General features: G+C 42.8%; 2 protein-coding genes across 4 annotated transcripts in view; one reads left to right on the forward strand and one right to left on the reverse strand.

Annotated features, from left to right (window-relative positions):
• Positions 1 to 27,847, reverse strand: part of LOC106642508 (netrin-1) — a 158,514-nt gene that overhangs the window by 74,256 nt on the left and 56,411 nt on the right. The window lies entirely within an intron of this gene.
• On the forward strand, positions 669 to 1,758 carry LOC149374257 (mast cell protease 1-like). The gene is made up of 4 exons (XM_089594667.1): positions 669 to 727; positions 802 to 1,066; positions 1,137 to 1,428; positions 1,501 to 1,758. Exons 1-4 carry the CDS (start codon positions 685 to 687, stop codon positions 1,645 to 1,647), a joined length of 747 nt encoding a protein of 248 aa, XP_089450793.1. The 5' UTR covers positions 669 to 684; the 3' UTR covers positions 1,648 to 1,758.

Genomic DNA, 27,847 nt, shown 5'->3' on the forward strand with positions numbered 1-27,847 from the left:
GGTTTGTTTTGCCGGGAGTTACGAGATCCTCGTGTTGGAACATTTTTTTGCGTCAAAGCTGTGCTTTTCCAAAAACAAAAAGCTTTACTTGTCGAAGGATGCAACTTAAGATCTACTAGTTTAATATGAAGTGAAATAATATGTTTTCCAGCTATTTGTTTATATTTTTTATCTGAAAAGTACAAAGATAGCCAATGCTGTGGAATTTAGAGTCGAATGATTGTAATTGAAAGTATGAGGGATAATTCATAAACCAAACCAAAGAAAAAAATGCACGATTTACTTTAGTGTGAGACATCGTTGATGGTAATTTTTTTCAAACTATAGTCTTCACAACTTATGAGGTGGTAAGGCATCCCCGTTAACTACAGAGATTTTCATATGTCGTACAATATCTTTTTTTAAAGTAGATGTGTCTTATCCAAAAATAAAATATTTCTTAATTTAAGTCTTCAGCTGAAGATAAAAGTTTGTGGTGTAGAGGCGATGCTACAGGTGCTAACACGAACGTTGAGAAAGTAAATGTCAAAAAGTCTCACGTGGAAAATTTCCTCAAAATTTTATCAGCAAACACTTTAAAGCGTACGGACGATAAAGTGCCCGTCTAATCACCTCGTAAACTAAAGTATACGAACGACTATACTCTTAGACAAAAAGGCATTGTAACTTCAGTACTTCGTGACGATGGTTCTTGTAAAGACTCTAACAATGATTTTTTTGATTGGAGGTAAGCGCTGATTGATTATTAAGTACGTATACGCGACAGAATAGTTAATTGAGTATTATATTTACACGCACCAGTGGCAAAGGCTACCCAAAAATACATTGGTGATGTGAACCAACCATTTCCATACCACGTGGCTATTTCACAAGTTGTGGATGATGAGTATCGACCCTTTTGCAGTGGAGCACTTATTAAACAAAACCATGTTCTTACAAGGGCCTCTTGTGCACCCGAAGATTGGACAAATTACTGGGTCATTGCTGGTGTACCTCCTTACAATGATGAACACAGACAGATGATTCCCATCGATAAGATCACGGTTCACCGTCGCTACAACAAGACGTAAGGAACCCACGGATTTGCCATAAAAACTAATTTCCTCATGCTTGACGTGTCTCACATTTCCTTTCAGTTACTATTACAGAGAGCACGACATAGCCCTTGTACGAATGAAGCGAAAAGCAGTCCTCAACAACGTTGTGAATGTCGTAAATCTGCCTGAACACAATCAAAACATAGATGATGAAAAAAAAATCACTCTGACTCACTACAGACGCGTGGATGGGCTGTACAAGCTGGAATCTGATACGGTTTACATCTACGATTTCACGAGGTGTAGGGAATATTTGCAGTACAATGAAGAAGGAGCTGTTTTGTTCAACTCGCAGTTTTGTATCAACAAGAAGTACCAAAATCAGTTCACGGTCATTATAATAAATAATTAATTTGTTTAGCGACTCTTGTACAAACGTACCAATTTTTTTTGTTGCTTTCAGCACTATGGAAACATTTTAGTCCAAACAAGTGGAAACGTCACACTCGTTGGACTTTCCACTCCACACGAGCTCATTTGTACTCCGATTTCTATGTACGTCCGTTGGATCAATGATAAAATTGAAAGATACGATCATGAATTCCAGTAGTGCACCTGATAAAACAAAACTTGATAATGCCATCACCAATGCGTTCACTTTTTTTTTTTCTTATTCATTTAATTTTTCAGGAGGAATTTTTCAGTAAAAAAAAAAAACTAATTTCTATAGTCAATTATGATGTAACTGTGCATGTATTTTAATCATTTGAATAAATATTAGAAATTCAAAATCTTGGGATTTTATTGAATATGTTATTCCTATTAAATACGTGTTCTTGTTGAAGATAATAAAATAAAAGCCCGTACCTTTTTTAGTGACTCATTGCCTACGGTACAGAAATTATTTTAAAAATCAAAGCTCATAAGGAATTCTGTAATTTTTCTCTGTACGTCTCATAGAATGAAAATTACATTCGAACAGTTAGTGATATCAATTAAGATTTTTTTGTTTTCCATTTTTAATATCAAATAACGATATTAAGGAGATATAGTGCTATCACGAATCAATTAGAGGCTGGCATATTTTGGTAACCGTATTTTTTATTCTTTTCAAAAGTCATAAAATTGTGCGTGACAAAGCTTCTTTGCTAATGCATTCCCTTACTAAAGCAAGCTGATCTCGTGTTCTTGTATTGCGTGTATGCATAGATAAGTCCAAGAAGGACCCAAATAATTCAGAAAAAATATACATAGTATACAAAAGTTAGTGGGGCAGCAATAAGCTGAAATAATTAGTGTCAAAATAGCGAAAGTGAGCCATGTATGTAGTAGGTCATCAGCATATGCCTTGAAGCACAAATTGATAAAATGACTTTCCAATCGAGTCGTATACTGATAATATTGTGCACGTCAATGATCTGGAAAAAATTTTTTAAAGACATTTCGACTTCCGTGCCTCGTCGACATGATTCCACTAAATATTCTTATACCATTTTTGGCCATTGTAGGTAAGTGTTCAATGTATTTACAATATGTTTGTATAATTAAAAAGTGAATAAAACGTTATATTTATTCATACAAGTTGTTGCAAAGTCTGGGCAAACGTCCTTTGATGATGTGAAACCAATAATACCATACCACGTGGCTATCTCACAAGTTTTGTATGATGAATATCAACACTTTTGCAGTGGTGCACTTATTAAACAAAACTATGTCCTTACAAGGGCCTCTTGTGCACCCGAAGATTGGACATATTACTGGGTCATTGCTGGTATATTATTCCACAATGATAGATACAAGCAGACTATTCCAATAGCTAAGATTACCAAACACCATCGCTACAACGAGTTGTAAGAAACAAATTTATTGACTTTGTAATAAGCAAGAAAAAATTGTAAATCACAATCGGCTTTCTTGCAGTGACCATTATAGAGAGCACGACATAGCTCTTGTGCGTATGAAACATAGTGCAAATCTCAATGTCATTGTGAATGTCATAAATCTTCCTGAACCTGATCAACATGTGAAGAAAAACAAGGAAATCATGCTGACTCGCTACAGAAAGGACAAAAATTTTTACGTGCTGATGTCTACTACGGTTAAAGTCCAAGATTTTGCGGATTGTTGGAGAAACTTGCATTACGACGATGAAAGAGCTGTTCTGTTCCACTCGCAATTTTGTACGACTGACGAATACAAGAAGCATCCACTGGTAAGTATGAAATCAATGCATTTATTTTTCATACAATGATCGATACAATACTTATAATTTCTCGTGTTCCATACAGTACTATGGAAACGTTCTAGCCCAAAAAAACAATAACGGACAGACCCAGCTCATTGGGCTTTCTACGGCTTACGAGAATATTTGCACACCTGTTTCGATATATGTCAAATGGATTTATTCCATAATTCGAAAAGACATCGCCAGGGGCCCCCTAAGTGCGTCCAATGGCATGTTGAGCACTCCCCTCAATATAGTTTTTAGCTATTTATGTCAACATTGATCGAAAAGTGAGTAATCTTAAACGGAAATCTATAAATATTTTTTTTTTGAAGTTATAAAAAAACCTAAACAAGTACAATATGTGTCAACTGAACTTAAAAGCTTTGGAAATATTGTAGTTGAAATATAAGTAATTAAAGTTAGAGCAGTAAGTTCGGCTAATTTCAAAGTTCAACTTTTTCTTTACAATTGCACTTTATGTTCGACAATTTTGTTATAAGATAACGAATCTGGTTATTCATATGTAGACTCATTGTTAAATTAATTTGACCGAAAATAAAATATCCAACAATGTAATAAATCGTATAGTCTTACTAGAAAATTTTTTTCATTATTCTTCGGAAATAGTCCATTTAGTTTTATCGTATAATATTTATTATCTTGAATACCAAACAAAGATAGGGAGATACAGCGCTGCTACAGAAGGATTAGCCGCTTTCCCACTTCCATCCTTTCTTTTTTGCACTGATGCGTCAGTTTGCCCGGAAACAGGGCACATCGACCCTGTGCACGTGCATCGCAACACTTGGGTATACGTATAGGTGCTCTGCTTATCGCTTAAAAATTTATTGCACACGTCGCTCTCGTGCGTTGCTTTGCTAGTTTCGTGGAAGCTTTTTCATCCAGGGGTTTTGCCAGAGAATGGGTGGAGTTATCGGTGCCACCCGATTGGGATTTCACGTGTTGACGAAGTGAACTCTATTGAAGATAGCGAGGATGGATTCACGCGATGGATTAGATTTTCAATTTTTTTTTTCTTTCTTTTTCTGTCGCGTCAAGGGCAAAATTTTTCTTTCCACGTGTTTGTCGTAGGCCACTTGAAATGAAATGAGCTCCAACCTGCTGTCTCAGAATCAACTATTGTCAACGCAGTGCAAGGTACAGCACCACTGAATTTCACCAGACAGTAAAAAGCTGAATTAAATAGACAATAATAAATTTATCGACAGAGTTTCCATAACTGTGCCTCAGTGGCTACGAGCTCGCATTTCCAGCCAGGGAGTAGGGGTAAACGGTACAGTTATTGACACCTAAAGGTAGTGATTGGCCGCCACATGCATTTTTAAATGGAGCCTTTATATATAGATATACAAATTATACAGGGGTCAATCACTACCTTAAGGTGTCAATAACTGTACCGTTTACCCCTACGTGTCGCATGTCGTCATCAGCAGAGGCTTATACTTCTCTCCCTTGAACTTGTTATCTCTTCCTCCTCGTGCAAGGAACCCCTCGCGCGTCGCTTCCTATCCAACTCCGTCGACGGACCCTCTTCCGGCGAAGAAAATGGCAAACTACTCGAGTCGCTGTGCGTACCTTTTTCCTCCCTTGACTTTGCTTTGGACGCAATTTGTCCTCTCCTCTTGGGCGCTGATACGCTTCCAGTTAAATTTGGGTCGAGTTGATTTTTATTGGCACCGAGGACCATTTTCCCTCTGGCTCTTCTTTCGTTCACCTTAAAAAATCCAATCCAACCGCTTTGGAAATCCTGTGGGAACATTAATGCCTATTTTGGTTGAGGTGACGCATCGATTTCCTCAGAATTTATTTGGAGTCGAGACAAATTTCGTTTTTATCATAAAAAAAAGAAGATTCAGTGAAAACACAGAAACGACGTTTACTCACCAAACACCAAACTATCATCTCCGATTTGTCGAGTGAAGTATATCCTAGTAGTCAAAGAAACGAGATAATAACTAGAAACGTCGTCGACTTTGGAACAAAAAAAAAAGAAAAAAAAAAACCAAGAACTTGAGAAACCAGAGGGCCATATAACAAGATCGTAACTTACACACGAGAGACGAGAACTCAAAAATTTTCTTATCGAGCAAACGAGCCCGACTCCCGAACGAAACCACACACACGTACATCTTTCGGATTGCATGTGCACTGTATGTGTACGTGTATCAGTTCGTGCTCACCTATACTTACATTAAAGGATCTCGAATCAACACAGGTAAATAAAAAAAAAAAAAAAAAAAAAAAAAGAAAAGAGGCAGGAGGAGAGGTGGGCTAGGGTGAGAGAATCGAATTTCAAAGGCGACTCGCCGCCAGACAGGTACTTAATTGACGGCCACCTTGCGCTGTTCTATACTTATATGTGTGTACACGAGAGAGCACACTGCACGATGTGCGGGGAATGACACGCCACACTGTTCTCTCTCTCTCACTACTGCATCCCCTCCCTCCTCCCGATAAAATCAAAACGTCGCTCTCCTTCCCGCTCCCCTTTTTCTTTCCTCCTCTTTCCTTATCTTGGCCTTTTTTTTTTTTTTTTTTTTTTGTTACACGTGTCCGAAGTGAACTAGTGTGAGCTTGTGACGTTGGTTTGACGGCGGTCTCTGCGGTTATTAGGGTCTACGAGGCTCTTGCGGTTGAGATCCTCTGATTTACACAGCGTGTCTACACAAATGGCCCTCGGTTTTGTAGTTTTACACGCTTGGGTGAGAGATTGACCTACTAGACTTTTTTAGCACATGCTTTTCTTTCTTCTCCTGTTTTTTTCCCCCCAAAAAAGGTTTAAGAGGTGCGTGACGTTGCTTATTTCACAATGATGCCATGATTTTCATTTTCAACTCCACTGTAGCAACTGCCATGACAAATCATTGAAAAACATGGAAAATGGTGTGAATTTTTAAGAATATTGTTGCATTACTGTCGCAATTTGTTACTAAAAGTCTACAATTAAAAATTTTGAATTTCGGGACAATTTCATTGACGAACCGATAAAGTGGCGTATTTTATTATTATAAATTTAGCTGATAAGTACCCATTGTAAGCTCAATTGCAATGATAAATTCTAGCTTGTGATTAATCATTTAGTATTTACTAAAAAAAATTTAACGTGGTTTTCAATTTTATTTGACATGGCAGTTGAGCTGAAGTCACGATTGTTCAGATTTTTTTGACTGCAATAAAAACCTAATCCCACTCCCACGAGTCAAACGTGTGTAAATTCATCATCTCCAGCAGTTCACTTATAATATAGTCTCGGATGGAATGAAACTTGGTGTAGAAATCGAGACATAACACGACTTCTCCCTGAAGCAGCTGTTACAAACTCCAAGCAAACTTTAAGATCGCCGTCGTCTCGAAACAAAACCCCTCCCAACAAACGCACGTTACCTTACACATATACCCATGCACTCAAGCAAGCACCTTACAGTATTATAAATCATATCGCGAAGAAAAAAAAACCAACGCAAACATTCCGCGCATTGCAAGCACGCGTATACGATAGCGAAAACGTAAAAAAAAAAAAAAAAAAAAAAAAAATCCTCTTTCTCCGTTTTCCTTCGTCCAATGCACGCGTTACGTAAGAGCACGTAACGTATACGAGCCAACAACAACGAATAACTTATCTCCCGAGCCATCAAACGCCAAAATTTTTATCCGAAACAATGAACCCTCGGCGCGTTTGTGAATAATTATCCGTGAAAAGTTTTAGAAAGCACCTCTCGGCTTTTTGCATTAATTGAGTTTATATATATTATACACGCCGTACAAAAACACTCGAGAGTCCTGCCAATGTACAACGAAAATTGCGCAAAGACGTACCCTGTACCATCGTGTTGTACACACACACACACGAGGCGCAAGCATAAGTATAAAACCATCCTCCGATACGAGCAAAGATACTCGTGTACCCGCATATATACGTACTCCTCTCCCCCTTGCGAGTTTCGGTGGAATATCAAGGTGTACATAAGTGAAATAGCTTGTCGCTATCTGTCAGTCTCTCGTAATGTACCCCGAGCCGAGTTGATTTATTCGCGAGAGCCCGTATACGGTACGCAACATATTATACCCGGCAGAGCTACTCCTTTCATGCACACACGTGTACACGATCGCAGGCTCTTTTCGCCGGACTCGTGTGCGAAAGATCCGAGAGATAAGCAATGAATTATAACGATCTGAATTAGCCATACGCGATTTATGGAATAATTAACCGCGAAAGCGCGCTCGGGCGCACGATAGTAGCCGTATAATATATACACGTATGCAAATGCGGGAGTAATTACCACTGGTGTTTTCTTTTTGGCGTGGGGTGTGTTTTTCTTGGAAACAATTTCAGATCAAGGGAGCACGACGCGTTGCAAGTGCAGCTCATTCGATTTATCAATTTTGGCAGTACAGGCGCACACGGTACCGCGAACAAGCTCCCGTAATAACTTTTACGGCTAACAGACGGGCCGTCCAGGGCAAAGTTGTGCAACAAGTGCTACGAAAAGAGGAAAACAAAGACGTTTGAAGTTTCACTTCGTGTGCTGAAAAAGTTAGTGGACTGGAATGAAATTAGAGACGTGTAGGTGACAGTTGTGCAAAAAACTATACTTTTTGCTCGTTTGTGAATCGTTTGAAGTTGCACTTCACATGCTGGAGACGTGGCGATAAGATCCGCGCGTTTATGCCTTGGCGGAGAAACACGCCCGCTCGGCTTCGCAAAAAAAGACAAAAATGAGCGTGTGTATGATATAAGTTGGAAGGGACGGGCTCGGCTCAGAAATCCCGGAGCGTGAAATCTCGTTAGCAGCTCAAGGGATCGTTGGAATTAAAATAGCGTCTCGTCGACCGGGTCGTTGTGTGTACCGTCGTATCGCCTGGTGTACGGTGTATAACGTATGACGAAGTGGCTGACGACGGCAAGCTAAATGCGAGTGTCCGAGGGGTTATCCCCGTCTACTGTTCGGAAAAATGAAGAGGTCACCCAGAGGTGAGCTATTTGTTATTCAGTAGAAGAAAAATCATAAAACTGGATACGCGATATTGGAAAGGGAGATTTTTCACTGTGAATATGACGCAAGGGGGTGGAGGAGAAACTACCCTCTTGGTATCTATTTGATCGAGGGGCTCTGCACTCTCCAACTCGTTGAAAAATAGTACAGCTGTTTCAAAAAGACCTGTGAGTCATTTGAAGATGCATGAAGACTTTTGATGACTATCAAGTCTCCCAAAGCAATAAATTCGGAACTTTTCATCGAGACATTCATGTGCGCAGTACTCGCAATTTTATATAAAATATAAACACGTAGGTTCTTGAAAACCATTGCCTCTCGAACATTTGCGGAAAAGAAATAGCGAAACAAGGTCCATCGGTTTCCCAAGACTCCGCGGACCGATTTTTCTCACCCACACATCATCCGCGTCGCGTAGGCAGTAAAATACAAATAAATACCACAGAAATTTCGTTTGAAATTCAGTTGGAAGAGTAAAAACACGTCCGCAAACAAACAAACAGCCGGAGCATGTATAAATCCGGTCCGCGAGCGCGTTAAACTTTCTAACCGCACAATCATTACAATTTAGCGGCAGGCCACGAATAATCGTAAACCGAACATTCCCCCCCCCCCTCTTCAGCCCACGGGAGAGGGAAAGTCGTATTACCTACCGTGTAAGACGATTTTTCCCTGGCGCGTGAAATTACTCCCGTGAAAATAAATTTTAACGGCGGGGCCGAGAAAACTGGTCCTCGTTAAACCGAGGCCTTTGAAAGACGCTCCCAACAAAATGCCGCGTCCAACGATGCGCCCGTAACATCCGCTGTCAAGCGCTTGGCTGCGGGTATGATATCCCGAAAGGGGCGCCCACGGCCTGTTTTAAGCAAATGGGAAGTATCACGAAGCTTTTGGCACGCGATGAAAAATAACAAGATCCCTCTCTTCGTGGACCTTGGGAGGAAAATTTTCCAAAGGCAAGGCTTTCTTTTTACAGGAGCCATTTGATTCCCGGCACATTCCACACGAAAATCGGGGTAAGACGCGCCGAGTCAAATGGCTCGGAATCTGAAATTGGTTCGGCTTTCTCGGGCTTCCTTTTTTTTTTCTCTCTTACTCTCGGCGTAAACGTAAATTTGGTGACTTATACACGTAATTTCGTGGCTTGGAAAGTATAGGAGGGAACAAAACAGCCTCTCACGCCGAGATGCGGGAAGATAAAGATGAAGCCAAGTGGAAAATTAAGGAAATTCAAAGTCAAATGGGCCCTGTGCTGGGAATGCAGAGAGAAGCGTGTATGGGGGACAAAAATCACTGATGTCGGAGGAATAATAAATATTAATTAAGAAATGTCTTTTTTTTTCCCTCGTGTACGGACCCACCTTGGACTGTGCGAGTAGTCTACTTTGTTATTTTTATTTTTTTCTTAAACTGTTGAAAGTTAGCTGTTAAAAAATCAGATACAACAAAGACGATACATGTACAACCAGATTTTCCGTACAGCCTCCTGTGCGCACACTCGCAGCAGCGCGTCAATCTCGCGTCGGATGATTAATGGCACCCCAGTCCTGACCCTTCGTTTTTGATACTATCCTTCCTCTCTCAACACCCTCCGTCTTCCTCCGCATTGTTCCCTTTCCCCCCTCACTTGGTTCATAAATATAAAATCGCATTCATCCACCTTTCGACTCCTTCGCCGAAGATTAATTCAGCGCCGCCGCGTTGTAAATACTCTCGGGACATTCCGAGAAAATCGGCGCGATTATGCGAGAATCCGGCCGTACACGAGGCTGTACGCGTGGCCATTAACATTATTTCTTTTACCGTTTTGCCAGGCCCAGGGGTTTACGGCTCCGACCATCTGATGGCGATATTTGGGATAAATACCGAGTTTACGGTCTTGTAAAAGGGTAATGGCCATATTACGTATACGCCTGGGATTTGTGTAATCGGTCTCTTATCTAATTTGTATCGGTGAGGATGACGTTATCTTCGCCCCCTGACTTTAAATTATGATTAAACATCGGCACGCTCAATTAATTTTTGTTAGCACATGCTCGCCCGTATGTTTTATCAAAAGAAGTTTAATTAATAGAAGCACACGTTTCGCGTCCCCATAAGCCATTTGTTGGCGCACGGGGCTAATAAACAACAATGTAAATGCGAGATGCATTTTAAAACTGGTTAACGCGCGAGCATTAACAACACGAATTTAGCAGTAAATACGTACCCGATTATTAATAAGCTCGACGCGGTATCTATTTTATTACGTCGAGTTATTTCATCCGCGTGGATGCTTCGAATTTTCCGCGCCCCAACAATACCATACAGCCATACCCCGTACCTTCGATGGAATTTAAAAACAATGTACTAAAAAAAAACTCGCGAAACTTTATAAACAACTCCAGTTCGTGCAAAAGTCTTTCGCGATTGGTTATAATGAAGCAGCGTAAAACATCATCGTAAAACCCTTCGACGGGTACAACAAAGCGCATCGAGCTCCGGTCCATTAACGAGAGAAAAAAGAAATGACCGGAAATGACAGGTCAAGCGTGGAGGAAACGTTTTATTGCCCCCCCGAAATAATGGCTACGAAAACGGCCCATACAAGCACTTATAAATTACAATGGAGATCGAATAGTATAAGTAATACGTGCACGAGACGTGCATCGGCAAAGCCGAGACGTAAATAATCCGACCTCGGCCTAAAAGTGCAAAAACAAGACAAAAAAAAAAAAAAATGGTAAAAACGGACGGACAGCTGCCGCGAGAAGCCGATGATTCGTTAACATCCAAAGCCCGGGAGATAAGCCGGCTATATACGCAGCGAAAAGGGAGGATGATAAAAGAAAAAGGAGAGAAAGCCCCGTCTACCGCATCAGGGCGGCGGTGTTTTAATGAGGCCCGAGCGCGTAAACGTCCCCCGTAAATCATCTCCCCGCGATGCGTAAGAATATCAGAGAGAGAGAGAGAGAGAGAGTTAGGATCTCCTCCCCCGCCTCCCTTTGTATACATATATGTGTACGTACACGTTCTCTTTTCTCCGGACGAGTCCGTACAAACACGAGCGCTAATGGTGTAATGCGGCCGAGATTTACGATATTTGCTCGCGGGGCTCTCGCTCCGTTATCGTTGCTCCCTGTGCGGGACTCGCTCGGGCTAATTGAGCAGTAGTAGGTGGACCTACACCATCGACACCCTTTGCGGGGTTGCTTTTTCGTCGGGGGGGGGGGGGGGGGGGTATTTTTTCTCGCGAGCCGCGTCCTCGAGACACCGACGTTTGCGAGCCGCAGTTGTGATAACACTCCGGAGGGGGGTATACATAGGGTATTCCAAAAATAACAGCTCGGTGCCATGTGCGCGCGTTGTACCGGCACCGGACGCGGTTCGCGGAGGTTGTAAATTTTCGAGATGGACAGCGGGGGTGTGGTAGTGGTGGTGTGCAGTTTGTACGCTAATTGCCCTGCAGTTCGATCTTTGATCGTTTTTTTTTTTCATTTGTTGCGATGAGTTTTGGAAGGTGTGCTTGCGTAAGTTCATGCTGTTGCTCGTAAGACTGGGCGTGCACGCTTTTCTCCAACAAATTACGAAAGACTTTAAAAGTCTACTATGTAACATTCCAAAGTCATCGTGGACTTTATTTGATGTCTTTAAGTCTCCAAAGGTATTTCAAGGACTGAAAAAGCCTCGAAAGGACTTTCAAGTAATTAGGAATCACATAAGGTCATTAAAAGTCCCTAAAAATCAACGAAAGACTTTGAAATGGTATACCACAGGCTTCAAACTACTTAATCCGAGGTATTTGATAACTCGGAAGTCTCCAAGGGTGTTTGAAAGACTGCAAGTCTCGAAAAAACTTTCTAGTAATTAGGAGTCACACAAAGCCTATAAGTGCCTCTAAAAGTCAATGAAAGACTTCGAAAGTCTTCTGCAAGATGTGAAAGACTGTATGTCTTGGAAAGATTTCTAGACTTTTTATCCAGACTTTAAAGTGCGCAGCCCTTGCGTTGTTCTGCCAGAAGCTATTTTGATTTAGGTGGAGCTTGTGCAAGTGATCCTTCAGCAGGAGCTGCATACAAAAAGTAATTATTTAAATACTGGAAGATTACTAATTAATATTAAAAAAGTTTTCCTCGTGACCCGCGCAATGGTGTACTTGCTTCCACTGTACATTGCAGAGTTTCCCGTACCAGTACAAAGAGTGCCTGGGCTCCGAAATACTGTTACCGTGAAATATGTACGAGTGTTCCACGTATAAGCTCGCACAGTAGCTCTTGGCGTCGTTAATTGGGAAGACGGGCGACCTTATGATCAATGTTTTGCGCCCCCTTTTCCTCTACCGTGGGGTCTTGCGGAGATCAAAGAGTACGACCACTTTTTGGTGTAATGCTTGTTAATCAGCTGGTTAAGGTGGCTGAGAGCGTGGTTTTTTTTTTTTTTTTTTTTTTTTTTTTAATTACAGATGGTAAGTAATGAATAAAATATTTCGTATTACTCGATGATTGAAATTAGATTAAAAATATTCTCGATACATTTTTTTTTCTTATGAACATCAAAATAACATCAGAAAAAGATACAAGTAACGTAACAATTGAGATAAGGGAAAGATTAAATAGTGCTTATCTCAAAAATAAATGTGACGATAACACCTTTGAATTTTAATAGTTTTTTCAAGATCAAGATTATAATATGTTATTATCTTGATGACCCCGAGTTATGTTTTATCTACCAAAATAAGAGTTAATTCGTTGACGCATTGACTGAATATTTTGAGGGAAAAAAAAAAAAAAAAAAAAAATCAATTTACAACAATTTGCACGGCAATAATGGATTTCATCAAAGATTTATCGGCAGAGACCAATTTTTTTCCCCAAGGTTTCCATTGATTGCCGATTTTTTTACCGTCCACCAGTTACCCGCACATACACTTGTCAAAAGACACGTTACTACAGGTGCTACTTCTAAAAAACTATGTTACCCCTCGCCTCCCAACCACCCATCCTGCACAAAAAAATGTTGATATCGTCCAAACACCAGCACCTACCGGTTCCAGTGAACAGGACACCAGTGTACCCATTAAAGTGCGAGGAAAGGATCATCAAGCCGATCGAGAGCGATTATGTTGTAGTCCTCGTGAGAGCTCAATTCGATGAAAAGAGCAGAAGTAGGCGCGTATTACACGAAAGAGAAATGGCACGGGGGCATCATCATCATCATCATCATCATCAACAGCAGTAGCAACCCGAGCGGAATGAAAAGAGCGAGGCGCCGGAGGAAGGGAGAGAAATCCGTCACCCGAGATACACACCACTGTACCACGTATGTGTATGTATATACAGACAGAGAGGAGTAGGCGCCTGGGACACACACGTGTATGGACACCTCCGAGTTGGGTGTTCTCGTGCCGAGCGATTGATCGGCTTCATTAAGCGAACAATGCCCGAGCGATTTGTGAATCGACTGCTCCTGTCGAACCGAGCTCCCTTCGCATCGTCCGTGTAGGTATGTATATAACAGTCCTGCCGGAAAAGAGGCCGCGATTTGTTCGACTTTATACGAGCCATTAGAATCCCCCTTGGGGAATTAATAATCCCATGCAAGCTCTGTACCGGTGGTTATAATAATTGTTAAGTGCACGCGCACGCAGAAGCGATTGCCGTGACGATGGGATATTTCACGAGAGAGAGAGATATATCGTTTGGATCTCTATTGTCACGGCCTTTTTTTCTTTCGGGATGCTCGTGATTGCGATTGTGTGTAATTTTCAATTGGTTGATTGAAACAAATTTCGCACGAGAGAATTCAATTACTGCACGTGTATCGTTAATGGCAAAACAAATTTCACTCGCTCGCGATTTGCCGATACCAACGAAATTAAGATACACAGCAAACGAAAACCAAATCTTTCGGTAGGAAAATTGTGTTTCAAACGAGATACAAACTCGTATAGCACTTGAGAGCCTATACCGACGCATATTAACATTTATCTCGAGACAGAAACATGTCCTTTTTTTCACCATATATCCCGTATCTGCGAATATATTATATTAGTTTCAACGGCGTCGTTTAAAAGATACCACGGTATACAACCCAGGGATATCCAAACAACTAATTAACGTTGTACTTGTATAGACACTCATCATACCAAACAGGTACAGCGCCTAACTCGTTCCCGATAAGCTAAAAACGTTAAGCATTCAACTTTGCGGCTACATCAACCGATTTCTATACATATATATCATCCGAAATCTTTGAGGGATCAATGATCATCGCGTAATCAGTTACAACCTGCACTTGGGACAGCGTGTCTGCACCAGATGACCAAGCACCGATACCTAAAGTACATCGTCTCTACTCACCGCAGGTTTACGATGATGTCCATAACGATTCAGAGAAACCAAAATTGCTACCAAAAAAAAAGCGTATCTCTTCCGTTGGGGCGGGCAATCGCACGCGTACGCGGAAAACGCGTAACCCGCGCGCAATCTCTCGATTCCTAGGAAGAGCTCGACGGAGATAACTAAAACACCTTCGCGGATCTGGTTTCCCTCCTCCCTCCGCACCAACGCGGACGAGCGCGCGGGCGGACCGGCATGAACACAGCGCGCATCCTCCGACTCAACGATTTATCAAGTCCGCGCTTTGTTGCTTTCTTTTTTCTCTCCCCCCCCCCCTACCCGTAAAAAGGTGAATATATAAGCTCGGTATACACGTAGATGTCGGTTAGTAGTTTTTTTTTTTTTTTTCCCACTGCAGGGGAGATAATATTAATTTCCCGAGCAGACGATTCCGTCGATAGCGATGTTTATTTCGCGCTGCTGCGGGCTGGCATGAATTACCGGTTATTGCCCCATGGGTCTGCGCGCGGTAAGTATTACGCCGGCGCGTCTATAGGTATACACTGGAAATCGTCTCGTCGATCCGTTTCGGGCTGTACATGGCTGTGGGTGAAAATTGCATGAGCTACACGTAGGCCCCTAAACGGACGTGGCGTCGTTTCGCCTTTTTTTTTTTTTTTCATTCCATGCCTCTGGTGGGTGGTTTGTTTCGCATACAGGATTATTTCTTTGAGAGCTAGGTTCGTATATTTAAGACATTTGCAAAATGTGTGGTTTTATTACTTCTTGTGGAAAAAAAAGTACAGAGTGATCATTTCCCGGACTATTGCGTAAAACAATGTCGAAATCAACGATGAGACTTTACGGGGCGCATTTGCGCCGAGATGAACCCTCGCCAAATTCCAACTTTTGGGCCGCCAAAGTCTTTTTTTTTTTTTACGAGAAAACTTTGAAGTCGGGTATACGTACTAAGTGCCGGTGCGATGGAAATCACGGGGGGCAAGTACATAGCCCGGCGGCAAGGCAAGAAAAGAGCCAAACGTCGTAGGAAACACGTGCGCGCGAGAGACCACCGGCAAGGGAGGGAAAATTAGTAAAGGGGCTATACACGGCTATGGTGGTGGTGCAGCAGCGGTTACGACTCTCCCGTACACCAGTGGGGTAAGTGTATAGAGCGGAGGGGAGGCGCCCATCTTTGAGTGCGGATTCGTCCCGAGGGCGCACTCGGAGAGCCGCGTCGGGAAAATCCGAGGAAATTTCCCTTCCGTTTGCCTCCTCCTTTACCACGTGCATACATATATATACACCACCTAGTCGGCACTTTGTTTTTCCCCCTTCCTTTTCTACTTCGCGCTCGGGCTCTTATTTCCAGAGAGATGCAGATGATCGGCCGCAAGGGAGTATTAAAAGGTTACACCCAAGGGCTCGTTCTCGGTGAAAGTTTTCGCCTCGTCGCCAAGAGTGTCCTTTTTTTTCGCCTACGGATGATTTCTGTCCGTAAGAAGGGGCTGGATGAGGAGGGGTACGACGAGCATCTTTATTTCTATAAAATGAAAAACTCGGGGATGATATCCTGGAGAACGAGAGAAAATTGAGCCAAAAAGGGGCGCACGTGCAATAAAACACGCAATGGATGATAATTGGGAGCGAATGGAGCATATAGTTGAAGGAAAAAGAAGAGAATAGACGGATGAGCAAAGAGTGCTCTGTCGGAGCAGTATATATATGTAGAGGAAGGGCGAGGGGTGAGCCAGCTGCAGAGGTGAAATCAAGAGAGCCAAGATGAAGCCGAGATTCCAATCGACTGGGTGCGATTGGGAATACATACGTGACTGGCCTTTTTTTTCCATCTCTGATGCTTGTAGCTTTTACGTGCTCGCCCACACGCGCGTGTTAACTCTCATTCGTTTCTCAAGCTCCCTGTGTGTCTTTTGGCCAAAGGTCGGAAAGTAGCCCACAAAATCACGTGGCGTGAATTCGGCAAATTGAGCTCTCGATAGTGCAGCTTCCCGGCCCACCAGAACTTTCGCACGCGAGCATTTTTTCTTTCTCCTTTCTTCCGGCAGTGTGTCTTTTCACGCTTCGCTGCTGTTCGTCTTTCGTTTCTATCTCTTTTTTTCCCCGTTTCCTTTGGCAAAGGTTTTATTGCGTCGGAAAGGAAAAAAGACCAAGGGGATACCTGACCGGGATATTTTCCGCGGTACGAGCCAACCGAGCGCACAATGTGATTTAGTTTTGGGGGAAAATCCTCCTTCCGACTCTATATCGGAGAAAATGAACCGAGTCTTATCTTGTCGATTTTGTGGGTTATTCGAGTTCCATTGTGCGCTTTTCTCTGGTTTTATTTTGGGCTGACTAGTTGCATTGTAGCGTAATCATGTGTTACAATCATTCGCGTAAACGTAACTGCGTCTTTTACTTTCCAGCGAGTCATTGGGACTTTTTTTTTCATCATCCATACTAATGACCGCAAATATCGTGAAAAACACTTTTACGTAAATAAAAAGTGATTGAGCAATCCTTAGGACAATGGACAAACCGTCAGCAAATGTTTCATACGCATAGCAGTGCCTATATTTTTGGCATCCCTTGCAGGCCCAACGATGTTTAGGTCATACGAATTTCACGGCATGAAATATCATCCGCTACGTATTACTTTTAAAAATTTTAATAAAAATAATTTCTTTTTTTTCTAAAAAAGAAGAGATTCAGAAGAAAATTGTTGGTGCCTCGAACGTCAAATTTTAAATAAAATCTGTACACTTTCTCGATCCCACCATCGGCTTAATGAACGGGAGACAAAAAAAAGAGGAACTATGTGCCTCTCATCCCAAAGAACGGCCCAAACTCATCGGACGGTTTTAAAAGCAATAAAAAAAAAAAAAAGGGCACAACTTACGTCATATACGCCGACGCACGCGCTCTTCCTCCTAAACTCTGTTCATCAAGCACCGGCCGCTCTCGTACGTATACTTACAAGGATAATCGATCATCCATCGGCTAAGCTGTCCTCGCGCGGCCCGTACAACCCCGACAGCCTAATTTCGGCCAATCGAGTCACCGCTTCGTCTTCGTTAGCATCAAATAAATCACTCAAGCTCGCGCCTCTTACTTTCTTTCCACATGTGGCTGCAATCCACGTCGCGGGTACACGAGCCGTGAATCGTGAGCCGATATTACATGGCGCATCGCGCGAACACGTAATGTATACATATACGGTTGTCGTTACGAATTATCCGCTCGCGCTATGCGTCTCCGCGTGTGTTGGCTTTTGTAAATATATATAATATATACGGATGTACGCGGCTCTTTTTTAACGGGACAAAGCCCATTGTTTGGCACACGAGGGAGAGGGGGGATCTATGCTTTTTTCTTTTTTCTTTTTGGGGGCGTTTTCAAAAGAGAGGCCTCCAAGAGCTGGTCGAGGGGGATCATTAATTAGCATAACGCGCGAAACGGGAGGTGTGGGATTCGACGCATTCTCGCGCACTTGAGGCTGAGCATCGAGATTAATGTGGATCAATTTTGGTTGCTCCCACGTGAAACCTCAAAGGGAAGCCTGTGAGTTTTTTTTTTTTTTTTTTCATCCGCGAGGCAATGAAACACGAGTTTCGGCTTGTATGGTCCGCGTACAATCAACGTTGTTTTATATTGTCAAAACAAAAAACACCGGAGCAAATTATTCCCGAACGATCATCCATCACTTTCACGGGTCCAGATTCGAGGCACCTGCGTGTGATTGAATTCGAGGCCTTTGCTCATGGGAATGGAGTCGTTAACATAACTCGAACGAAAAAAGGAAGAAAAAGAAGAAGAAACATACACACGAGTCCCTAATTACCACCGAATGTGTGCACCTCGACGTATACTTTTTATACACGTAACAGCACCGAAATAAGACCCCTTGGTATCCATACACGTGTGCGGACACGTAAAGTTTTAAGACCAGCCGAAAGCCAAACAAGCGTCTCTATACCACAGTCCAGGCGTGCACGCGCATCCGCTATTCGTAAACTGCAGATGCAAATTTTTGCTCCGTGAAATGGCGCTCGCTCGCGAGCCTTTTATTTCACTCGCCTCGCCTAATAAACGACGTGTTAATTGTCGGGTCTTTATTGCCCGACACGTGTTTTCCGTGCTCCCCTTCCGTGGGAAAAAAAAAAGAGCTACGCGGATGTTTCGGGGCCTCGTGATCCGCTTTCTCTCGTTTGGTCGAGTGGATATGCAGGACGAGGATCCCAAAAAATCGATTGCCTACTCAAGCGGGTACTTTGTTTTCATTATTTTGTGGGGATTTCACAGATCACGCCGTCGGAGGGACTGATTGTCACTTCCGCTCCACCAACTAATTAAAAAACGATGATATTTGAAAATTTTAACGGTAAGCCTCACCCCCTCGGTCCGCAATCATCAGCCCACCTTGTATATTTATCGAAAATCAATGAGATCATATAGGCATTCGAGCAATCTCACGTGTCCGTATCGACATTTTTCCACAGCTCGCCATGCGTAGAGCACGAAAAGATTGATACAAATGTGCGGTCGTGTGTATATATATACCGTACACGCGTATGTATATGTATACCCGATGACAGGGAACTATCTATCGACACTTGCGCGTATACACAATTAGAGGGGCTTATTAGCTCATTACTCGTACAGCGAGGCGTTTATGACGCGAGGGGTCACATGTGCGGTTGACGCGCGCGTCCAGGCCAGCGGCTGCAGAGACAAATCTCCTGTCCGGCCCCGACCTCCTGTGCTTTCTGTTATTTCCAAAGATAAATGCCGCAACTGTAGCTGCCGGCCCAGGATTTACGACCCCATCGGCTGGACCTTTGGGACTTATACCCCTGTTTTTGGATGTCACATGTGTGTGTGTGTAGAGTACAAGGGTGCAGATTTTTTCGGTCCGTACGGCCGTCCCTTGGCGATGGACTGACCCCATGGAGCAGCCGAGGCGGCTTATCCGACGTTTTTTCCGCGATCCAATAAACCATCGTTCCTTTTTTACAAGTACCTCAATCGTGGCTGGCAAAAAGTGCGCGCACCCGTCGTTTGGAGGAGCCATGTCACAAGATCTAAAAAAAAACTCGACGACGCCTCGCGCCCGATAAATCGTCATCGCGCATAATAAAGTCACAAGTCTATACAAGTATTATATATACGTACGGTCCGAGTCTCGAGTTTCGATTGCCGGCGCTTTTTTTTTTTTTTTTTTCTTCGTGCCGCTCCGTCGTCGCATTGTCAAGCCAGAGGCCATTAAATTATTACGGGACGCGGTGACAGACTCACAGAACGAGAAAGTCAGCTATACCTTGTTTAAAGACATCGAGGTATGTATATCGAGCGTCATCGAAAAAAAAGGAAAAAAAAAACAGAAAATACCACAATTTCGATCTGATCGCTATTATATATGTGCACACGCAGAGCCAACCGGGTGTACGCACTCGCGTGTAAAATCTATAGGTATATATTATAACTCCATCACTCTCGAGGTATTATCTATCCATCTGTACATATCCCTCTCTCTTTCTTTCTTTCTACACATCCATGCAGCTCAAGAGTCATTGTTCGCTTGATTTTCTATCGTCCGGCTTGATCTCACAATTCGATTGCGATACGGCCATTCTCTTTTCCCTCTCTTATCTCCCCTCGTCTTCCCGGGGCCGTGTTCTCCATCGATCGCCCTTTTCGAGATCTCTCTCTCTCTCTCTCTCACTCGGATTCTTGAATACCTAATGAAGGACTTTTGTTGTTGCTCCTCGCACGAGAACTGGAAAAGTCCCGAGCGAAGACTATTTTTTTCCCTCTCTGTCTCTCTTTGTCCGTGTTTGGAGTGCGATGTATTTATGTTAAGGCGGTCCGATGATGAACAAGTGAAACCTGCCGATTTCATACGGGTACGCTACGTCGCCGATTTCGATATTTCCCGGGCAAGAGCAATATTGATCCACCTATTTGCTTTCCAGCCAACTCCCGTGGTAATAGGCATAATACTTACAGAGCCCCGGAGCCAGGGAGTCTCAAAAAGCAGAAGGCAGCCGGCTGGCCGATAAATCAAGCGCGCGAATCGCGACCGATCAAGTTCACCCCCCTTTCGTCCCTAAATAATCCGATGCTCGTCCGCTATTTCCGTTGCCGGCCCCGCCCCGATCGTTTGCGCGGCTAATGCATGTGCGCGCGTTCCCGCGAAACGCCGACGAAAATAGACGCGCGTGCGAGAGGAAGTGCCCGGGCGACTTGCCGCGAAAGATCGCTTCCTCCTGTCACCGCCTGATCCACCGATTTTTTTTTTTTTCTTCTTCTTTTTTTTTTCTGGTTTGGCTAATGGCTCAAGGGTACAAGCAAATGGGTGTTGCCATACGCGAGAGATTATAGGTATTTTTAGAGGGTGCACGAAGGGGTTGTTTTTTCACCTGAATCGCAGTCGGATCGGTATACGTAACGGTCGGAAAGTTAATAAGCGCATCGCGTGAACGACCACATTGATCGTGATTCGTATTTTCAGCCGAAAAATGGAAGCTGCAATATTTGCCCCTGCCGATATAATTTCGGCTAATGGAAGAGCCGCGAAATAATTTTACTCCCATTCGGTTGTGGGTTTTCAAATTTATGCGCAAACAAACGCGATGTGCTGACGCTCGCGCGTTTATGTACTCCGCGATGGACGCGCGAGGAAATGAAAATTGAAAAAGCAGCGAGACTGGGTGATCGTTTGGGATGTTAATAAAAAAAAAGGCATCCAATCAGAAATCCGATGGATGAAATAACCCATCAGTTGGTGGAAAATCGGTGCTCGACGTGATGACAAGTACATCAAATGTGTTAAGCACACCTGCGTCATTTCTTAACAATAATATTCAAAAACTCACCACCCATGGTTTATGATGTGTGTTTTATACATCGTTAGTGCTCGCAATTACCTGAAATAAAGTATAAAAAAAAAAAAAAAAGACACGAATTAATTATAAAATATTAATCGATGCGTGTCGTAATACATCTAATCGTTACTGCCTACCCAACGTATCCAGAGTCGTTTATTTGATTATAGGGAGGAAAGGTATTTTATATACTAATACCATGGCTTAATCAGCGCGAGGAGGCAATCCCGTAAATGAAGATGTACCGCGTTGGAACGGGAAGGGACTTTAATGAATCTGTATTTCATCGGGAAATATAAATATCGGTGCGTGGAGGAAAATTCCATGTGTCTAGTAAAAAAAAAGGACACAGAGGCAGGATGAATTTATTTTTCATTTACCCATGGAAAGATGGAAGAGAAAAAGACTATGTGAAAAATGGTAAAATGCGGGGTGAGGTAAAAAAGTACTCGTCAAAGATTTATCGCATGCAAAAGAGAGTCGGAGCGCGAGTTGGAGTGATGGGTTCCGATCAAGCGTGCAAAGAAAACCTTATAGGTATATCAACGAGTCGATTTTTTTTTTTTTTTTTTCATATACGCTCGTGGCCCTCGCCCACTTTTACATATCGTTCAAATATATATGTGTGTGTACCGACATCTGCGAATGGATGAATACTGGTGGTGTATTCGTACTCAGTCAATTTTTAAATTGAACAGAGGATATGAAAAAAATCATTGAGTAAGCAAATATTGACGTATTATTTTCATCCCAGGGTATTGTAAAAAATATGTTAATTAAAACAGATTTTATCCATCAACATAATGTCAACAATTTTTTTTTTAATCACAAAAAATAAAATACTCGAGGTTTCAGTAATTTTTACACAAGTATAATTTACACACGGTATCCCGGTACTTTTATCGATATTTCAATGTATATATATTTTTGGACATTTAAAAAATCGTATTTCACAAATACTTCAATTGTTTTGTTGTTTGAATATAAATTGTAATGAAATCCATAAAATGCATGAAATTACGATTGAGAATTTTTTCCATTTCATAAATGTCAATTGAATAGCCCTACTCTGAATTGTAACAGCTTTACATATTAAAATAAACTCTCAAAATTTTGGTAAAACTTATAAAAGCTCGATCCAAAATTTGCTGTGATCTGAAGATTTTTTTCCATTTGCGATTACTCACTTCTCACGGAGTCCCCAGAAAAAAAAGTCCTATCTCGCAAAAGGGTCCCAAAGGGAAGCAACAGTCTCATCTCCATTAAGCAAACCACGACCCTGAGCGACGAAAGAAAGGAAAACTCAGCAAAAGCAAAAAGGTCACCAATCGCTCGCTCGTTCCGCTTCATTTATTCAAGAAAAGACACGCGTCCCTGGCAAAAGAGAGAAAGAAAAATCAAGGGATTCTGGCAAAAAAAGGGGGGGGGAGGCCGCATATTATATTGGCTTTTAGCCGCTCGCGAAAAGTCATTTGGAAATTACGCCTAGTGCCCATTAACCCACGGCCGACTCGCTGAAATTTTTACGAGCTGGCGTCAGCACCTTCCACCGCCGATTCCTTTTTTTTCGTCCTTTTCAGACGGACCAAGGATTTTTGCGGTGGGTCCCCTCCTCTGGGAGTAAAAAGGCACTGATTGTAAAGGTAAAATAATTTCCCCTCTGTATCTTGCGTTTTTAATGAAATCCACATACGTATCGTTTGTTGAAAATGAAAAACTCCATCTGGATCGAAATCTGGCCTTATTGTCCGCGGCGCCTGATAAATGGCCCCCGTTAAGTAAGCCCCTCACACCCCACGTTGGAGTAATGGTCGCAGCCTTTCCGTACACGGAGTACGTAATGCGCACAGATGTATAATTACATCCTCCGCGTCTAATTGTAAATCACCAAGATTTTTACGATTTCCCAATGTAAGTTATTTCCCGGGGATAGTTAGAAGTGGCTCATCGATAAGATCGCGGAAGCGAGGGTTTTGCCGTGACACGTGTGCCTTTATCTTGAGGTTTTTGATACACCGAAGGCATCGCTCGTTCGATCAAAACGTGGATGGAGAAGAAAAACCACCGGAGCTAGCACACAATGATACCCGTGAAATATTCGAACGACCCCGCGATTCAAAAGACGCGCAATTGTCCCGATCCGAAAAGGATAAGCAATTGTCCTCGTTTCCGGGGTCCGATAAATTCGACCGCGCGCACTTTCCCCGCGTTAAATGAAAAAAAAAACACAACATCCGAGATTCGGCGCCCTTTCGGGTGTATTATATTAATTTCCGAGTCGTTCAATGGCTCGTGAAATAAAAGGGAACGGTATAAATCCCCGGGGGCATTCAGTCGTCCACGCGCGCGCACAGCACCGGAACAGATTATATACATCCGCGACGCGCGTGAAAGGCCGGCGAGCGTGACTTCAACTTTGACTCCAAGGTTCGGCTTATCTGCACGTGAATGCATAATATCGCGGATGGGAAGAGAAAACGGTGGGCCGCGTAACTCGCGCGGGGGAGTCGAAGGGGCGACGGAGGTATTAGCTCGAGGAAGCCGCAGGCACGTACTCTTTTGCGCTTTTGATGGAGAGAAAGAAAGGATACGGTGATTCGGAAGCAGGTAGAGCTTGCTTCCTTTTTTTTTTTTCTCAATATCAGGCACGTGGATGTTCGAGCTGATTTTTTTTTTTATCGTTACGAGAAATCGGTCAAATCCGGTTGCTCAGTGCAGGCCTTGAACACAATTATTTGTACAAGCGAAGTCGGGACAGTTCTTCCGAGTGCCCTTTGAAAGCTGCCCCGAGTTGTTTTTTAAGCTCGTGTGTGTTTCGGACAAACACATGCGCGATGCATCACTTTGACTAATGGGCTCAGCTACTTCAAAGCACTTCGCCATTGGCAGTCTATGGAAAAAAGATGGCTCGCGTAAGAAATATTTGTTGATCTCGGTACTGCGAAAAAAAAAAAAAAAAAAAAAAAAACCACTGAAAACATCACAATAATCTCCACGTATCAGCGCGACAAGCAATCGATGCGCGTCAAATAAATTATTTCAATCTAGCCGAGCCAAGTGCCGTCCACGTATATAATATAATATACCCCGTGAGCACCGATATCACTGGAGTGCTCGCAAGAAAAATCGAACCATCACGAGAAAGGAAAACTTGACGTGTACACGTTCTCGTCGCGTGTACACACGCAAGGGAGAGAGAGAGAGAGAGACAGTGGGACAATTATCTTCTGCTGATTACATATATCGCGTGGAAAAATGATTACGCGAGTGCCCTCGTTCTGTCCGCTGCAGATGGTGTTTCCCGTCATTTTTCTCGAGCTCGTGTCTCTTGTTTATTAAAATCAGCTCCGGTGCAATATCATTATCCTCACGCGTATCGTTCACGAGAGTTTGAATAAAATTTTCCTCTCAACATCTGTTTTCGCGCCACATCGAAGAGGGATTAGTTTTATGCTGTAAATGCATCACACACATTCGGATATTAATCAGATTGGACTTGTACAAATCATGGTATGTACGAAAAATAGCTTGTAATTTAATTCGAAAGGGGCTCCATCCTATGTAGTAAAAGGATTAAATTATCGTGACATATGGGCGTGTGTGTATTATGGGCGGCGTTTTTCCTTTCTAGTGCACAGTGGCATCGAACTTTTAAAAGCTTAAAGCAGTTTTGAGAATATCCATAGTGCTTTGTACGATATTTAGTCAACCTTGAAAAAAAAAAAAAAAATCGTGAAACAAGGGTAAGCGCCGTACGTCGATCCAAGCCTCCTAAAGCATTTACACGTCGTAACTCCACGCTAATAAATCTCTGTTTGCTATAAAAAAAAAAAAAAAGAAAAGAAAAGAAAAAAGAAAATGTGGCACAACCACGGTAACAAGCTTCCGATAATCGCTCCTAATCCGTGTACACCAGTTACCCTGCACGTATTTCTTTCACTTCATCATCTTTCCCAAAAAAAGGAACTCATATCTTCGTGTTTACTCAATGGAGGGCCTCGTCTCAAGTGCCACGTGTGTGACGCTGGTACAAAAAAAGAGAGAAAAAAAACGCAACACCGCGAGTATATACCTACGATACATTCGTACGTACAAAAGTAAACTTCTGGCCACAAAAAAAAAAAAAAAAAAAAAAAAAAAAAAAAAAAAAAAAAAAAAAAAAAATAGATACAGTACCAACTCGAGCAAACGTTGCACACGCCACATGTATTATACACGCAATATATCGAAAAACAACAACAACAACCCCGTGCTCTTCCCTCATCCCCTAACCGCCTCATTCGCTTTCTCTCCCCTAAACTGCAGAAGAAGAGCCGCCACGCTCATTGTACCGCGTCCTGCAGAAATAACAAGCTTAATCTCTCTCTCCCTTCTTCCCTACGCAAGTACACATACGCACACACACACCAGGCCCTTCTTCTCTCCCGCGCGTGTCCATACATACGTATATATATATTCGCAAACGCGCTCGCCCGGAAAATTGCGGCTTATTGCGCGCCCCGATGTACATCCCTTTATTGTGCATATATACATATGTATATAGGCTATCCGGTGGTGGTGGATGAAAAACGGGCACTTGGATACACATTTTCGAAACGCCAATATCTTTGCTGCGCTGGCCCGTGTGTGTACATGTAGCTATTGTGCGTGCCTAATTCTCCCGTTAGGGGTGCCTTCGGTTGTTGTATATATATATATATCCACGGGATTTAGGGAGTTTTCTGTGTACGCTCCTGTCGCGTGTGGAGGCATGTAATTGGAACGAGTCGGTGGGGAAGGAGAGGAGACTCGCGCGGTGAGATTTAATTACTCCCTGAGACACGAGATATCTATAAGGACGCATTTTCCGTGGCAACAGCCAGTACTTATACGCCCAACTTATCAGGGCAATGTGACGCCACTGCCTTGCCGAGTCGTTCTTTTGTTTCGTCGATTACTTTAACGCCGTGTATTTTCATTCGCGAATTTACATTACACCCAACGCAAGAAGATTATTACATATATTTCGAGCGATGATTTTAGTTTAATGGACGGTGGTTTTTGTTTTTCTCGGAAAGGGATGAAATTCAGATGATCAGTTCAAAATCGAGATGAGTGGCTGTACCGTACAAATTAGCCGGAGATGCTGGAATAGCAACAACAATGAGAATAATAGCTACCACTGGCACATGGTGCGCATCGGAGCGTCCCCGTGTACACCCGTTTTAAAAGAGCAGCTGGTAACAACAGCAGTTGACATTCAAGGGTAGAAGAGAGAGAGAGAGAGAGCTCCAAAGGATGTACAAGCGTGTGTGCATTAAAGATTTGCTGCTGCTGCTGGCAGAGGCGCATGAGGTCGTTTATGCGAATTGAAAGGGATGAGAAAGGGGGGCTGCTTCGGAAAATCACATTCGCCCGAGGGTAGAATGATCGGCCAATCGAGCGAGTAGGGCACCTTTTTTCATTCATTTTTATTTTTTTGCTTGCAATTGTACAGTCGATTAAAATGGACAAACATATATGTATACATACAGTAGTTGTTTGTACAATTTATATGATAATTTCCGGCGAAGCTTCATTGCGTAATCTTTGTCCCTCGGAGATAATGCACGTGCTGTAAATACATTACACACAAATGATTACGTCAGATGTGTAAGCCAGTTTTGCGTGAAATGTCGTTGGGGAACATCGAACGAGACGATCTGATCGGTTTTTCCAACAAGTCACTTCGAAAATAATAAAAAAAATAATAAATCACAAAGGAGAACGAGTAAAACAAAGAAAAATAAAAACGTACCATCCCCCTCGATGATGGGGAAAAACAAACAAAAGAAAAAGGTAACTAAAACCAAAGGAGCAGCGTTGGACTCATCAACTATTGACCGCGAGCGCAAAACACGACCACTTGAAATATTGATCGAAGAAGAACCGAGGAATACATTATGCACGCACGCATTTACCATTCGACACACGCGCGAGCTGTGCACAAGTACCTATATATTATACACGCAACGCAAAAGACTTTGGTTGAGCGGAGCCGGAACGAATGGCTAATCGAGTTTTTCGTCGTGCCCGAAATTCGCCCGCGGGCCCGGATAAAAGCCGCGGCGTTGGAAAATCTGTTTTCCTTTAATCACTCGGTCCTCCCCTCCTCCCTCCCCCGTTTTATCATCCGTTTTCCCCGGTAACCGCACGGCGAGTGGATTAAAACCGGTAGGTATACGTATATACGGAGCAAAAGGAAAAAGGCAAAACACTCGAACGCACTCCGATGTGTATATATATATATATATTCTATTAAGCTGTAATCCAAAGAGCCTCTTCCTCCCGCGGAGGGCATTAGACGCGTTAGCGCCTCGAGCCTCGAAATTGCTTCCTCCGCGCGTAT

Source organism: Copidosoma floridanum, unplaced genomic scaffold (assembly GCF_036245765.1).
Source record: "Copidosoma floridanum isolate Cflo_tuat_1 unplaced genomic scaffold, Cflo_Japanese_pri ptg000021l, whole genome shotgun sequence".
NCBI classification, from domain to species: Eukaryota; Metazoa; Arthropoda; class Insecta; order Hymenoptera; family Encyrtidae; genus Copidosoma; species Copidosoma floridanum.

What these genes read in the sequence shown, in the direction of transcription:
- LOC149374257 (XM_089594667.1), top strand. Translation starts at nt 685, where the DNA reads ATGGTTCTTGTAAAGACTCTAACAATGATTTTTTTGATTGGAG. An exon ending in AATGATTTTTTTGATTGGAG is followed by an intron (nt 728 to 801) that starts GTAAGCGCTGAT and finishes TACACGCACCAG; the next exon opens with TGGCAAAGGCTACCCAAAAA. An exon ending in CACCGTCGCTACAACAAGAC is followed by an intron (nt 1,067 to 1,136) that starts GTAAGGAACCCA and finishes ATTTCCTTTCAG; the next exon opens with TTACTATTACAGAGAGCACG.